We start from the raw sequence: 16,859 nt of genomic DNA on the forward strand, positions 1-16,859 counted from the left end.
GCACCAGGACGAAAAGGCAGTCACAGGAGTGAAATATATGTGAGTGACTTAATTTCTTGCGTTGATCATTAAAATTCAAACAAAGTTTTGAACTTTTTTGTGTTCAAACGAGAGAAATGTGAGAAAATATTATTTCCTGTCTGAGAAAAAGTGTATAAAGTGTATGGTGAGGGGTTTTACAGCCTTTAAACATAATAATTGCAAACACAAAGTTGGCTACTTCACAGATTTCACTTACTGCGGGCTATTTTGGGAACCTATCCCCTGATGAACAAGGGAACACTGAACTGGTAAATATTCAGTGAACCTTTCGTACATGTTTTGGGAACAATGAAGACAATTAAGTCGTTAATATATGCTTTTTTTTCCTGAAACCTAGAAGACAAGTCTTCGATGATGGCAAAATTGAATCGTCCCTGAACCTACCCTGCATTTATGTGTTATTTACAACTGCACACTCCGTTTTCCTTTTATTAAAAAAGGGAATCTTTATTTGAGGCAAAAAGACATTTCTAAAAACAAAAATTGGAATGTGGTACAACCAACAGGCATAAATACATTTATTTCCATTAAGTACTAATACAAAAAAATGACTGAAGACAAACAAAATCAGCACAGCTGCAGTGTTTCAGTAAATGACAACAATGTAGAACTTGCTAGAACCTAATCACAAGCCAACCAGGTCTAGTAGGATGTTTGACACTATTAAAGCCTTCAAACACTCACTAATACTACTCTTCTTGTTGCTAGCTGGCTGTCTGCCTGTCTGTCTGTCTGTCGCTGGCTGATGATGATAACGTTATGCTGTACATACAGTGAGCTGTCAGCTTCACAACTTCAGCTTTTTCCGGCGGCCACGACCATCTGGGTTGCCTTCAGGCTTACGTTTCTGGGCCTAGGACAGAAGAAAGGGACTGATTAGGCTTTTCTGGAAAAAAAAAAAAAAACTTACACAGAGAACCAGTCAGATACACTATATTATAAGTCACACCAAAGAAGTGTACCAGTGATGACAAAAGAGGAAAAGTGGGATGAAGACTGTAGAATGTAACTCAACCATGCAAGAACAGAATGCACATCAGGATAGGAGTTGTCTTTATATGGAGAGGCTTTGGCAAATTCGTCCTATCACTCGCCAATGTTCAGAAACTATATACAGTATATATATATACACATACATACATACATACATACACACACACACACACACATATACATACACACAGTCAAACTTGTCTATAGTGGCCACTATAGGGAGACTGCAAAAGTGGCCTCTATAGACAGGTTGGTGGCCATTTTGAATGTTGACCAGTAGAGGGAAAAAAGGGGGGGGAGGGGAAGATCAATGTTGACCAGTAGAGGGCACTGTGGGACTGCGGATAAAAGTTGTACAGCACTACTAGGCTTGTTATTATCCACCACCCACAGAACAAAGCTGTGCTAGTAATGTCTTTTGTTATGCTTGTTTTTAATATTTTATTTTTTATACGGCAGAGTTGTCATTACAGCTTTAGTTTAGTTTTAGTGACGGGAAGTGACGGTGGGCGTCCCGAGAAGGAGAGCTAGGCTCAGTGCTAGCTGTGAGTTTTGAGAGAGTTGGGAAGTGTGTTTATGTTGGCGTGGATGTAAAGTCCTGCAGTGTTCTCCGCTGTTAATAAAGCCATTAAAGTGCATCGGCGACGTGAGTCTCTCCTTCCCCACAACAAGCGGCATTACAGTATTGACCAGTGCACACCAGGAAATAAACGGTGTCATTTCTTACAGGCATTGACTGAACAGCTATGTAGCGGGGCTTGTTTAACCTTTGCCTTGTGGGCAAGCAGGAAGGAGAGACGATGCTGAGAGATGTGTGTGTGTTCTGAGCTGCTGTCTGGTGGCCGCGTTCAATAAATAAAGTTGGCAGAAGCAACAGGAGAAGTTTCCTTCTTTGCTGGAGTCAGGTCGTTCTTACCACGGTTCAGAGCTGAATAACACTGACAAGTTAAGCGAACGGCAAAGAAGACGGCTTATTTTGTGTGTCGAATACAGAAGATGAAGACTTTGATGGATTTGTGGATGAGGATTGATCAAAAATAACGTGAGTACATTCTAAAATACTTCAATTAAGTACAACCGAACTCAGTTTTGCTCCCGCTGCCTTTTTATGTTTAAATCGCGTTTAATGGACGACAATGCCGATGGTGACGTCATAAAACGTTATCTCAAAAAATCCGAATTATCCCTTTAAAAATAGATTACAAAATGGATTTTTGAAGCTTCACCAGTGCCCTGGAAGGAATCATGTTACGACTTCAGAGATGCCAACCCTCCCGATTTCCTGGTATGCCCAGGAGGGGAACTCATTACCACTTTCGATTATGTGTGTTCTCCCGCCAAATATTTTTAATTGGGAGGATCGTAAAGTGGGCTTTCTAGAAAATTGTGAGCCCATGATTGGCTGCAAGGCTGCGTGGTTTTCCACTTACAGAGCCAGTCTTTGGGCCCCTTTTCTTCTTCTCTGCCTTCTCTCTCTCCTCCAGCTCCATGTTCTCTCTCTCGATAAGCGTGATCAGCGTGTTGCATCGCCTCTGGAGCTCCTACACAAACAACATCAAACATATCTTAGCATCAATATGATTGGGAAAAACGTCGCCGCCCCCTGCAAACAAGAACAGCAGTATGATGACAAATTCACCATGGCTGTCCTGGACTTGAGGAACCAGTCGAAGCGGAACTGCGGTGAGTTGCGGATGCACTGGCGAAGCTCGTCGTACACGCTCTCCTTGTCGAATCCCAGCTTGTGCAGCATGCAGATTAGGAAGCGGTCTTCCTCCTCTGTGTAGTTCTTGCCTTTGTTGGTTCCGTAGGAGATGCGCAACTGGTGGAACGGCGCCTTGTAGCGACCGATCTGTACCACAGAGAGGTATTGATCCGGGAGTACACCCGTCACATTTCAGCAACCACTTTTATTACAGTACAGTCCAGGGACAGTACTATAGAACTGAAACTTGGATATACTATACAGCGTAGTCAGTATACAGCTTGCATTGCGGTATAGCTATACTATCCACTGAAAATGAGGCAACACTCAGCCATTATTGTTAAGTGAGTAGCATGATAATGGTGTCTTGCCTACAGTCAAGCATGGTGGGGGTAGTGTCATGGTGACCAACTGACATTAATTGATGGAGAAACACAAATTCCAACATTTACTGTGAAATTGTGAAGCAGAAGGTAGGCCGCATGGCAGTTTGAAGTCACCTCGAAGATGACAAGTGGCTGAAGGTGATGGAGTGGCCAAGTACGTCTAGTCCACAACTGAACCCACCTGTGGGGCATCCTCAAGTGGAAGGAAGGTGAAGGATCGCAAGGTGTGAAAATATACACCAGCTCCATCAGTGATGTCATCACAGAGGAGTGGAAAAAGATTCCAGTAACAACCCGTGCAGCTCTGGTGAATTCCATGGACAAGAGGATTAAGGCAGTACTAGTGAATACAGTACGTGAATTTCTCTTAGAGATAAAGTATCTATCTAGAGAACAATGGTGCTCACACTAAATAGTTACCCCAAGGGCACAACGTGGACATGTTGACTGTGAGGTGGACTCACTTTTGTTGCGAGATATCTACACAATAATGGCTGTGTGTAGATAGCAAATATATACTGCTATACAAGCTGTACACAGATTACTTGAAAGTATATCCACGTTTCACTTAGGTGGTATACTTTTATGAGATACTGTACAATTCATCAGGGAGATGAATGTGCTTCCGCTTGTGGACCGACCTTAGAGTCCAATGCCTTTTTAATGCTGATCCTCCTCTGGATTCTTGCCTCTCCTCGTTCTATCTGAGCCATGATCTTCTCAATGTCCTGGAGCTCGTTGCAGCGTTCCCAGAACACAGCTGAGGAACATTGACAATAAATTATAAATCACTAGGAAGACTACCAAGGAATTACCAAGGCATTACCAGAATACTCCATGACTTCCTCTGGAGTTTTGCCCTCCACCTCCCTGGCGATGTTCTCAATGTCGTCTCGTCCCCACTTCTCGTTCGCTTTGATGAACTGGTTGAAGTCACGTTTGTTCCAAATGGTAAATCCCTGCGATGGAGTATTGGGAGGGGGGAAGTAAAAGCCAAGACACTAGAAGGTGGTGGTTACACAGGATCAGAGTGGGATACCTGCTGCAAAAGGTTCTCTTTCTCCTCCAGCTCCTCCTCGGTCAGGGCTTCTGCTTCATCGATCTTGGCCTGCTCCTCCTTCTGGACCTGGGCTGAGTTGGGCATGTCGGGATTACGGGGCACCTGAACAGACACGTCGACTTTAACAAAACTCATTCAAACCTGAAGAGGACATCCCCAGAAGACAGGGAAACATTTACCTTGTAGCCAATGGTCTTTCTGTAGAAGAGGATTTCTTTCTCAAGGAGCTCAAAGAGACGTGGAGGGAAGAACTGGAAGTCTTGGACGTTCGGCTGCTTGGGTGGACGAGGAGCCTGCAGGGTGTCGACCAATCAGAGTTAAAACACAATACAGGTATTTCATGCTTGTCTGTCTCGTGCTCCTGTAGGTCCTTACCTTGGGGGCTTTGGGTTCACTGACTCTAAGGGCTTCTCTGAAGTAGGCGTCCACAGCGTAGTTGGCTTTCCTCTCTCTCTTGGGGGGCTCAATCCAGTTGGTGATGACCTGCATGGAGAAAGATCATCAGCAGATGATGGTAACGGCTCCATATTATATGAATGAAACCTCCAACCGTACCTTCTTCTTCTCTCTGTAGTCTTCCCCCTCAAAGGTGTACACGCTGCTATTCTCCGTGTCCATGGTGAAGTTTCTCAGAGAGCTCTCGCCGAGGGAGGACAGCTTCTCCTTCATCTCCATTGTCTGGTGGGCGGCAGCCAAGCAACATCACCAAAACTGTGCCGTTTCCGTTCCCAGAATCATGGTTGTGTGTTGTGGCACGCCCAGACTCACCTTCCTCTCGCCCCTTTCCAAGATGGCATCGATGTCGTCGTCTGTGATCTCGCTCTCTTTGGAGGCAAATACGTGTGTGGCGCCGTGACGGATGATGGACAGCATCTCATCTTTGCCTAGCTTGTTGGCGCTCGGATCCACGAGTCGGCCTGTTGAGATGTAGAATAGGCGACTTGAATGTGTGCCTACATCTGAAATAAAGCCTGTGGACCTCAGTAGTCAGTTTTACATTGCTTGGAATAGCCGGCTTTTTCCACACTGTAGTGTTGAAAGTAGTGCTGCCAAAGGTAATGGAAATTTCCTTTAACGGCACTATTCTTTTTTGAGGCGATTAACATGGGCCGCTGTAGTTTGAGAAAACGGAGCGGTGGATGTGGAGCCACAAGCGGGAACAAATATTGAGGAGAAATAGACAAAGAGTATTTTGAATGGTAAGTTTAGCTTCAAAGCCCTGGCAAGTTATTTGTATTTACTGTGGCTGTGAGTTGAGTTGTCATGGAGTACGTAGAATGCCAGAGAGAAGTGAAAAGGTACTGAAGCACTACCAGTATTTATTATTGTCATTTATACAGTGGTACCTTGGCATAAGAGTGTGCCAACTAACGAGTGTTTTTTTTTTTTGCGCTTTGAACTGCGAGCTAAAATTGGGTTATGAGCTGCTAGTTACCGGCAGGCATAGCTGAGGACAGCTATTTAGGGGCTTGTGTCAATGTGACACTGAAGACGAGAATGGATGTAAATAGCATTAGCAGCTCACTAGCTAGTCGCTGGTCAACATTTATCACATCAGCAAAAGATACATACAGTATAGCGAACTCATTTTTCTTATTTATAATGTATTATGTAAAACTATGACAGGAACATCAAATTAAAAGTGCTAAATAAATAAATATAAATACAGACCCACCATCCACTAGTACGAGCTTGGTGGTTGTTTTTCAGAGAGGTGCACCATACATATATGAATATAGTCGCCACTCACATTAAACATAGGAAAACTGTGCAGATTTCTAACTGTGCATTATTTTTAAAATAAAGTAATGGCCCATATTTTCAAAATTGATATCCCTTTAAATACAATTTTATGTATGTAAAATTACTTAATTTTTAATTTTTTTGCGTCGTAACGTTTCCCACAGCATGGTGGTTTGGGACCCCGGCCTCGCGGCATTCTTGGGTATATGATGTGCTCTTTAACACATTGGAAAATACTGCAAGAATGCCACTTTTACAGTACACTAAGTCCCCAACCAACAAACAATTGGTTCCAGATGACTGTTCGCAAGTCGATTTGTTCTTAAGTTGCAAAAAATTTAATATTACCAATTATATAGGTACTACATGTACGTGTATACATATACAGTACACTAGGTCCCAACTTATGAACATCCGACTTGCGAACTTTCAGAGATACGAATACAAGCCGACTGGTCTATTTTTTCATGTATTTTTCCTTTAAGTACTGTAACTCCATTATTTATACTTCTACATGCTTGACCAGTAGAGGGCACTGTGACACTGCTAATGGGACCAACAGACGCTGGGGAGAGAAAGCTAAATTGTAGCTGTACGATGCAACCCAGACAGAGCGTGTGATTAAAGTTTATGAAGAGTTACCTACACTACCTCTTTTAGAAGAGTCTAACGACGACGACCATTTGTCCTTTTTTTCAATATCTCCTCCTCCTCCACCACAATGACGTATGCTCGACCACTCCTCTTCAAAGGTAAATAACATTTATCATTACGTATTATATCATTTTTATTATTTTTTTTCATTCATTATCCTCGTTTAATATTATTACTGCATCCAAACTCATATTTACATACATACACATATATGTATACACTAAGTATACATACAGCATATGCATGTACACTAAGTATACATACAGTATATGCGTATGTATGTAAATATGAGTTTGGATGCAGTAGTAATATTAAACGAGGATAATTAATGAAAAAAACACTAATAATAAAAATAATATAATACGTAATGATAAATGTTATTTACCTTTGAAGAGGAGTGGTCGAGCATACGTCGTTGTGGTGGTGGAGGAGGAGATATTGGAAAAAAGGACAAATGGTTGTCATCGTTAGACTCTTCTAAAAGAGGTAGTGTTCTGTGGGTGGTGTAGAATTAAGCAGGCCTATTAACTCTTCATAAACTTTAATCACACGCTCTGTCCGGGTTGTATCATATAACTACAACTTAGCCTTCCTCCCTCCTCTTCCTCTTCCTCTTCTCCCTCTACCTGTTGGTCCCATTAGCAGTGTCACAGTGCCCTCTATTGGTCAAGCATGTAGCAGTATAAATATGGAGTTCCAAAAGGCAAAATACATGAAAATATAGACCAGTCAGCTTGTGTTCGTATCTCTGAATGTTCGCATGTCGGATGTTCGTAAGTTGGGGACTTAGTGTATTGGCTTCTTTATTTTATAATGTAAGATTAATGTCTACATCAACAAATGTAACCGTTGGATCGTATCTTATCAAAATCGTATCATTGGTACACTGTATCGAATAGCTCCATTTTAAAAATATATATATATATTTTTTTTAATCGTATCTTAACCCATGTATGTATGCAGATACGTATCAAATAGTTTACCACAAAAAGATTTATAGCCCTACTTATTACAGATAACATCTTCTATGTGCAATTAACTGCAAGTCAACTATGGACAAAATGTGATTAACCACGATTAAATATTTTAATCGATTGACAGCCCTAGGTGAAAGCAATTGTCACTGTCCACCAAGTATTTTATACAACATGAATGTCATTGTCCAAATGCGACAATGCTTCGTAAAAGCGCACACAATTGCAGCAATATCGCTCTGTGTGAAAGCGGCTATTAATTCATTGTTTTATTATTTTATCATTAGACTTTTATTATATTTATATAGTATATTATTAATAATATTAAATTATCAATTTTCCATATTTTTTTGTTTTGATTTTTTTTGTAGGTGGGTATCTGTGAAGTTGAGGCTTTGGTGCAAGTCTATCGTCTATCGTCCGATTGTTTGCTTTTTGTTTGGCGCTAACCTTGCTGGATGACGATGGAGTCCAAGCGCAGCTTCATCTCCGCCCTCTCCACGATCCTCTCCTCTACTGTGTTCTCCGTGATGAAGCGGAAGACACGTACCTGCTTCAGCTGACCGATCCTATGAGCTCGATCCTGTTGGGAACAGATAAATCAGATCCAGCAGCTCCTGAAGTCCCTCAGGTTTCAATAAGTGTAACAGTTGAGTACGGACCATAGCCTGAAGGTCCACTTGGGGGTTCCAGTCCGAGTCGTAGAGAATGACCACGTCGGCGGTGGCCAGATTGATGCCGAGGCCGCCGGCTCTGGTGCTCAGCATGAAGATGAACTTACTGCTGTTGGGCTCGTTGTACGCATTGATGGAGATCTGAAACACGCGTCAACATGCTTTGTGTTATGATCACAGCATTTTTTTCTTAAGCTGTGGACAAGAGAATCATTTGGTGACGCACCTGTCTCTCTTCGTGCGGCGTCTGACCGTCCAGGCGACAGTAGCCATAGTTCCTCCACATGCAGTAGTCCTCCAAGATGTCCAGCACCCTGGTCATCTGGCTGAAGATGAGCACACGGGAGCCTGGAGAAGAAGGGATGAATTAAAGTTATGGAAAGAAAATACAAAATACAAACTATACTATAAACAATAAGACATATATTACATTATATTCTAAATAATTATTGAATCATCTTTTTTAACAATTATAAAATTCTAAGAAAACAATGTTGAATTAAAATGTGTGTACGAAGCTGAGTATCAGAGCTGGGCCTGTCATGATCAATTTTGCTGGACGATAACTGCCCTACAAATTATTGTTGATAACATTATTGCCAACATTTGGTTGAGATTTTTCAATAATATGACAGTATATGCCATCAGAATTTGAGTACACCACATCAAAAGCAATAAACTTTAATTTCTCAAAAGTATTTAACAATGTAATTGGAATGTCAAGAGCTTTTAAATAAAATAAATCAGGTGGAAGCATGATGAAACAACAGTTCCCCAAAGTGTATCGATCAGATAAAATAGATCAGTCGAAAACTGAAACGTTACACGTATCATTGACATTACGCCGTACTTCTGACTTTGAATCAGTGTCACTTTCATGATTGTCTCAATATTAACAAAAAATGAAGAAATAACCCGAGAATACTCATACACTTCTTATGATATTCACTTTTACCAACATTGTGTGTGTGTGGAATATGCTGTTTATGTTTAATGAGGTGTAACATTTTGTCGGACTTTGGTCAAAGTACATGTTTTCGATACAGCAAAATGTGTTTGGTGCACAATGAGGTGTTATACTAAGGGAATCACGTATTATTTTGGCAGGCCTACTCAGAGCTAATTTTCTTTTAAATTAAACACAAGACACTTTCCAACTGTGACAAGATAAAGAGACTCAAAACTTGAGAAATCTGCCTAGCACTGCGATTGGCTGGCGACCAGTCCAGTGCGTACACCGCCTCTCGCCCAAAGTCAGCTCAGATAGGCTCCAGCACACCCCCGCGATCCTACTGAGGACAAGCGGCATTGAAAAAGGATGGATCTGCCTAGCAACAAATACATCATGCTCAAAAGGTATAGACACTGTCACAATGTATAATGCACAAACACCCTGGGAACCTCAGTCCACTGATTTGACCTAATTTGTGTTGTTTATTCTGCATTGTAACATTTACAATGATGTTAAGTGTTATTTTTCAGTTAACAAAACTGAGCGCTTGAGATAATTGCGCCCTCTGTTGGTTGCTGTCATGCAGTGAAACCTAGTGTTCTGAAACTTTGTCAAGACCAAAATAGAAAAATGCAATACCTCCGAAACATACCAAAAAATACACATGTTGCCAAAGACTTACCCTGCTCCTTCATTTTGGGCAGCAGTTTGTCCAGCACCACCATCTTGCCGCTGTTGACCACCAGGTGCAGGTCGGTGGTGTAGGGCGGGCCGGGCTCTGCACCGTCGAACAAGTAGGGGTGGTTGCAGCACTTTCTCAGCTGCATGAGAACGTTTAGGAGGCGCATCTTGTCCATTTTGCCAGCTGAGTTCAGTATGTCAATGTCCTTCATGAGGATCTTTGTGTACCTAGCAGGGACAAGACGGTGACTAGCAGGAAACACGGCTGGCCGCATTAGAATGTTGTCCAGTAGAAGGTGCTTACCATTCTCGCTGCATTTTACTGAGGCCCACGTACATCTTGATCTCCTTCTTCGGGAGGAGTGTCTTCTCCACGTCGGCTTTTATACGCCGGAGCAAGAAAGGACGGAGCACCTAGTCGCGCACAAAAAAAAACAACCTCAAAGTGTGCTTCAAATGTGAGTGTTTGTGCTAATGTTGCATATTTAACACATACTGTGTGTAGACGCTCCACCAGCTTCTGATCACCCAAGCAGTTGTTGGTGTCAAACCAGGAATCAAAGTCCTACAAAGCAAAAGGGACACATTAGTAAAAATGTCAGCGTGGCCAAGTTATTCCAAGTCATACCTCTGAGGAGTTGAAGACATCGGGTAGCAAGAAGTTGAGCAGAGCCCACAGCTCGTGCAGGTTGTTCTGCAGAGGCGTTCCGGTCAGCAGCAGACGATTGGTGGTCTTAAACTCGCGCACGATCTCGGACAACTGTGAGGAGATGCACATTTGAACTTTATTTTGCTTCTTATAACCACAGTGAAATCGCTAATTTTTTTTTTTTTTTTTGGGGGGGGGGGGGGGGGGGGGGGGGAGTCTCCCTCGCCTTTGACTTCTCATTCTTGATCCTGTGGGCTTCGTCGATGACCAGGTATCTCCAGTTGAACTTCTTGAATACGGCCTTCTCGATGATGAGCATCTCGTAAGATGTCACGCACACGTCCCACTCGCCCGGCAGCAACACGTCTCTGATTAGAGCCGTCTGAAATGACACAATTACATTCATTTGATGTGTTTTAATTTTTGTACCGGCGTATACAGCCTGACTAGCGCCTGGTTGCCCTCTTCCCGCTAGACATTTCTCCTCTAAACGAGAAATATTGTCACATTTTAATCTTGCGAGATCTCGTTTAACAAAATTAAAGCCTGACTAGCGCCTGGTTGCCCTCTTCCCGCTAGACATTTCTCCTCTAAACGAGAAATATTGTCACATTTTAATCTTGCGAGATCTCGTTTAACAAAATTAAAACGTTACAAGATCTTTTGACATCCCTAGTTCACATAAAAACCCCAAATTCAGTATGTCATAAAAATGTTTTAATTTGTCAAAAAGTTCAATATTGCAAACGACTGGTTCATGCTGTAATGAAAAAATGAACTGCAAAACCTTCCTGAACCTTTAATTGGCCTTTTTAGACTTAGACAGACTTTATTGATACACGTTATTGATCTTAATTCAACTGACTTTAACCTGAACTCAGACAAATTTGGCGTGATATTCTTATTTATTGGTCTATGGTCCCCTTCACTAAAGTTAGTCTACATCATAGAGCTCACGGTCCCATGGGAGGATTCCACCAAAAAGGCCTACGAACGAAAGAAACTGCGCTACACAGATCTGGCAGCAGATGCACAACAAGGATGGAAGACGAAGGTCTATCCAGCTAAAGTAGGATGCAGAGGTTTTGTGGCTTCTTCTACCATCAGGCTTATGAAAGACCTTGGCATTCATGGACAGGCTTTGCGACTGACAGTAAGATCAGTCTCTGAAGTGGCCTAAAGAAGCAGCCAGTGGATCAAGGGCAAGTACACTTGCTGGGCTCAAAGCAGAGGGGGCACACACTTGGGATGCCAGGTGTTAATGAGCTCTCCAAGCACCACATTACTCATGATTGGTGGGCATGGGACACAAGGCTCACCCTTGATCACCATGTAGTTGGCCGCCTTTGATGTGAGTGTTGAAAGGCCAAAACACCCACTGATTCAAAAGGTACACTACTGATCATGTGTCCCAAAATGTACATCTTTCCCATGGCTGACATAAAGTTCCCACGCCACTCAACATCCACGCCTCATGTGATTACCATCTATTGGCACAAAGGACTTTTTCCAGGGGGAGCAATGTTCGAACCGTGAAGTGCCGAGGGACGACTGTTATATCTTACATATTTTATTATTTACTATTTTTATTGTTTTCATTTTTATTCACAATGTTACAAAAAAAACATTTGTGCAAGCTGCGTTTTCCCCCCCTTGACTATTCTTGTAATATTGCAACTTTTTCTATTGTAATATGACTGTAGTCTCTGAAAATTGGGACTTTTCTCATCATTTTTCCAACTTTATTCTCGCAATTATGACTTTGTCTCTAAATGTTTTGTTGAATTATTAAAAACAATTGGAATTTGTTAATGTTGAAACTTTTTCTAATAATAATGCAACTTTATTCTTGCAAAATGACATTACTTTGAAAAATGATGAGATATAAAGTAATAACAAATCAGCATTAAACAAATGTAAAAATGGAAGATAGCCTACCCTCTCGTCTCTGTCTCCGATGAGGCAGACTGCGCGTAGAGACGGGACCCATCTCTTGAACTCGTTCATCCAGTTGTAGAGGGTGGACTTGGGCACCAGCACCATGTGCGGCCCTGGGATGTTTCTGTAGTGCTTCATGTAGCCCAGCAAAGAAATTGTCTGGAGTGTCTTTCCCAGACCCTGGTGACACACAAATGTGGTACAAATTCAAAATGTATAAGATAACAGCTCAGTGTAGATGTACAACGTTAGACTGTGAGGAGAAAGCTCTGACCATTTCATCGGCGAGGATGCCGTTGATGCCATTCTCATATAAAGAGATGAGCCAATTCAGACCGCGGATCTGATAGTCCCTCATTTTTCCTGTTTTGACATCTGTAAGGGGAAAGATGGGGACATAACCTTCATCCCATGCACATGTTTCTTATGTTTCAACAGCAAAAAAACAAACAAAACAGATGGCTACGTACAGGAGGGTGATTCGTCGAAGCGGGTGCAGACGTTTGTGGTCTTGGTGCTCTCGTTGAGCAGTTCTTCGTCCTCCTCTTGCTCTGTGCGACGATGACGGTTGCTGTAGAACACAAATGGGAGTAATCCATCAACATGACGCACTGATCTGAGTTTGACCCTGGAACAGATTGTCATTTCCATTATTTCCTATGGAATATTCCACCACATTGGTAGGTACACCGCAGGACTGCACTCTATTTGTGGTTATGGGACACAAAAAAAGAAAAGCAAACAAACACGTTAACTTTTTCCTGTTACATTTTTTTCAAGACAGGGCCGCTTATCAGTGCTTTTAGATGGGGGCACAGCAGTGCCTGCTGCTCGTTGAGAAGAGAAATACAGTCATCCCACGCCACTGTGTGGTTCGAACATCGCAACATGCAGCCTGTAACGATCCCTACGTTCAGTGTAGTGTCTTGAGTAGCGTCCTCCTCCCACTGTGCAGGCGTCCCAAAGCCAAAAACTACTGTGTGGAACTCATCACATACCATGAAAAATATCTCAGGGGTCGCATGTTAAAAAGCTTTAATTTAATACGGCATTTGAAGAATAAACACTTGACCGAGTATGGTGAGTTTCCGAGGCTCACGGTGTGATCATCATACAAAAAGCAGCTAACGCAGCCAAAACACTGGACAACACTCGCCCGTATGTGCGTGACAGTCAGAAAGAAGGCTAAGCAAATAACCCGAACAATAACAATTCTTCGGACAAGATCACCAGCCTTTCCAAGCGGTGGAAGACACCGGGTTCGCGGACAGCCCTCTAACTTAGAGCCCACCTACGTGCTAGCTGGAAGTCCTGCTCGGCCTCCACCCATGTACTCGATCTCACATCCAAAGTTGGTGATTTTATGGTTCCTTTTTCATATCATATAGCCAATTAGCCAACAGGGGTGCAGCCAGGAATTGAGGGCACCATGGGAAGAAAAAAAAATCACGTTGTCCCCCTCTTTTTTTTATTAATTAATTACCGTATTCATTTAATCGTTCATTTCTTGGGCCCCCTGGCAGTCAGGCAACCCTTGAATTCTCCTGACTTTCCCCCGCCATGATTAATTTATGTAAGAGCATCCCTTGTCTACAGGGCTCTTATAATGGTAAAAACATATTTCTATGCTCAAACTATGAAAATATTAAATTTTTTAATACTGAATCCTACTTTGCAGAAATTCACTTCATCAAGTCTGGAATCAATTAACCACAATAAACGATGGAAGATTGCACATGCTTTTATGTTTGAGTCCCCAAAAAGGCCAGAAAAGGTCGCTACATTTGTCACTAGTTGCTTTTTTGTAAAAGACAATCTAGGGGGGTCTGATACTCCCTAAATACAGGGACAACGTAGCTAAGTTGGCAACACTTATCCGTCCTGTTATGTCGTCTTATTCTCTGGCAGATCCTGTGCGTATGAGGTGTGCTAAGAAGCAGAGTTACGATTCCATCTGCTGTACGGAGTTGTAACGACCAGCTATAGCCACAGACAGTCCCATTATAATGTGTTTAGGAGCGAGGGCGAACGGGTAGTGGTAAATGTATTTGTGGCGGTCCACATTTTTCTAATGAACACCATACTCACTCTCCAGCAGACAGCAGGTTCTGCTTCTCATCTTTCTTGATGCGAGGACGTCCCGGCTTCATCTTCAGCGGGGACGTGGGGGTCTTCTGTGCGGCCGGTTGGATGAAGTGAGCAAACAACTCGGTTTGCTTCAGCAGGTAGTCAAATCTGTTGGTCCGGTCTGTTTGCTGCACACACACACACAAAAAGTAAATTTGGTTATTCACCTACCAAATACAGACTTACTCATCTATTGGGCTGCAAATGAAAGGTGTGCTCACCACTTTCTCTTCATAACCTGGAATAGAAACTTTAGTTTTGGTCGAGGAGGACGACGACGCATCTTGGCCATCAGGTCCAGCATCTGAAGATGATTCTTTACCAGCATCTGAGGAATCTGACTTTTCCTAAAAAACAAAAATACAGTAAAACACACATTTTCATACCCCCCCCCCCTTTTTTTTTTTACTATTTGGTGAGAATTCCAACATTCCACACCAAAAAAACTAAACCAAACAAAACAAACTAAAAATAAATGTACACATTATATAACAAGTAATTTACGTAAATCATTGAAAGTATAATTTCTTGTACTGGTCTGTACACCACTGGCTACAGTGAAAAGATCATTTTAGTCTATTTTTACATGAGGATGAATCTTAAAACAAAATATTCAGCACAGTGAAATGAGGAGAAGCGGCATAGAAAATGGATGGAAATTTAATATTGCAGATAAAAATAACAATAATAATAATAAAAAATGCCCTGCGATTGACTGGCGACCAGTCCAGGGTACACCCTGCCTCTCGACCAAAGGATAGTCTCCAGCATACCCCGCGACCCTAGTGAGGTTAAGCGGCATAGAAGATGAATGGATGGATGATGATGAAAAAAAAAGATACACACAATTGGTGCCTGAAAAAACAAAAAAACATAAAAATCACTTGGGGAAACTTCTGCACTATCCAGACATCCTACAGATTTAGCAGCAATTTGTGATGGTGACAAAAAAAATCTAATTGCCTTTTCAGACACTTTCAGTTGTATTGCTGTGAAAGATCCATGTACTGTATTCAGGGATCATAAACAATCACAATCATTGGAAACCAGTTTTGATCCAGATCTGTTGCAGACTGCATCCTTTTGATCCGTTTATTACATTGTGGTTTTCGCTGATTGTGTGCTTCTGTTGCTCTGACATTTCCCTGAGTACATTTGCATTCCCAGTACTTAAAATTAAAACGTTCGTTTCTTGGAGTTAAAAGGAAAACAAAAAGTGAGGCACAAGCAGGCGCTGGCTTTTGCCTCCTTGTTGTGTACTACATCATGCATCGCCGCACTGGCTCTTTGAAAACAAAGACCCGCTTTGGGTAACTCAGTCGTGGACAATTTAATGATGCCCGACCTCTTCTCATAAGCGAGGAACAGTATTTTTAAAGTCTTGAGCGTTAACAACATACGCGTGGTGAACAATGGCGGTGGTGCCTTGATGAATCAAGCTAGCAAGTTGTGCTGTGATGCTAGCCTGAGCTCAGCGGCAGCTAGCATTAGCTAACTAGCGGGCGCTAACCAACTTAAGACACTTTAAGTAATTACAGGAGTCAATAGAATTGTGTGTGTGTGTGTGTGTGTGAATAATCTCAGAGGAGAAAGGGAAACAATAACGAACATTAAAAACAATTTCCATTTTCAACCATCTTACCTCAGCACCCCCGGCGTCTTCAAGTTCCGTCTGCTCTTCCCGCTGTTCCACGCAGGTTGGACTTTCCGACATTTTTAAGGCGATTCCTCTTTAATTTGTCTTAATATCGTTCACCAGTGTGGTCCCTTGTTGGGTCTTCTGTAGATCGCTGACAACTTTCTTGTCTAAGTCTGACACTGTGCTGTCGCCTGTTATGAAAGACACAACACCGGTTGATGCTAGCAGTAGTTCCCCCGCGTTCTCACAGCGTGATGTTAGCTGTGTTATCGCGAGAGTTGCTCATGCTGCCTTCGTGAAACTCGGAAACTTTGCCACTCTGTTTAATAAGTCACATTATAACGACAAAAACAAAACAAACTACATACCCGTACTTTAATGTCATACTTAGCTAATTAGAAAAGTCATTATTTTTTTAAACTACGAAAATAAAGTGCACAAGTTGCCAGCGGTACACGAACCAAGGGGAATCTTCTTTTCCTTTAAAATTGCTTCATAAATTGCTGAACATTAAAGGTGGAAAGTATACTGAAATGTTGTACTCAAGTAAATATACAAGAACTTTTCTGACATTTGAATCACGGTCTCAAAATCTACTCAAGTACAAGTAAATAAGTAACTGAGCTACTCATAGTAAAAGCA

At 42.1% G+C, this 16,859-nt stretch overlaps 1 protein-coding gene across 1 annotated transcript; it reads right to left on the reverse strand.

The window, feature by feature from the left end:
• Positions 1–402: 402 nt before the first annotated feature.
• smarca5 (SWI/SNF related, matrix associated, actin dependent regulator of chromatin, subfamily a, member 5) lies at positions 403–16,487 on the reverse strand. The gene is made up of 24 exons (XM_054780271.1): positions 16,221–16,487; positions 14,800–14,925; positions 14,540–14,706; positions 12,922–13,022; positions 12,726–12,826; positions 12,452–12,631; positions 10,740–10,895; positions 10,493–10,624; positions 10,361–10,429; positions 10,169–10,278; positions 9,866–10,092; positions 8,458–8,579; positions 8,220–8,372; positions 8,008–8,140; positions 4,955–5,103; positions 4,742–4,864; positions 4,562–4,669; positions 4,366–4,479; positions 4,166–4,288; positions 3,953–4,085; positions 3,768–3,886; positions 2,675–2,887; positions 2,466–2,576; positions 403–895 (listed from the first exon to the last, which is right to left on the reverse strand). The coding sequence occupies exons 1-24, from the start codon at positions 16,290–16,292 to the stop codon at positions 830–832; spliced, it is 3,108 nt and encodes a 1,035-aa protein (XP_054636246.1). The 5' UTR covers positions 16,293–16,487; the 3' UTR covers positions 403–829.
• Between the last annotated feature and the right edge of the window lie 372 nt (positions 16,488–16,859).

The sequence above is a fragment of the Dunckerocampus dactyliophorus genome, chromosome 6 (assembly GCF_027744805.1).
Source record: "Dunckerocampus dactyliophorus isolate RoL2022-P2 chromosome 6, RoL_Ddac_1.1, whole genome shotgun sequence".
In the NCBI taxonomy this organism is placed as follows: domain Eukaryota; kingdom Metazoa; phylum Chordata; class Actinopteri; order Syngnathiformes; family Syngnathidae; genus Dunckerocampus; species Dunckerocampus dactyliophorus.

Coding starts and splice junctions, on each gene's coding strand:
- smarca5 (XM_054780271.1), bottom strand. CDS start 16,292: ATGTCGGAAAGTCCAACCTGCGTGGAACAGCGGGAAGAGCAGACGGAA. Junction 14,926..16,220: donor AAGACGCCGGGGGTGCTGAG/GTAAGATGGTTG, acceptor TTTGTTTTTTAG/GAAAAGTCAGATTCCTCAGA. Junction 14,707..14,799: donor CAGGTTATGAAGAGAAAGTG/GTGAGCACACCT, acceptor GTGTGTGTGCAG/CAAACAGACCGGACCAACAG.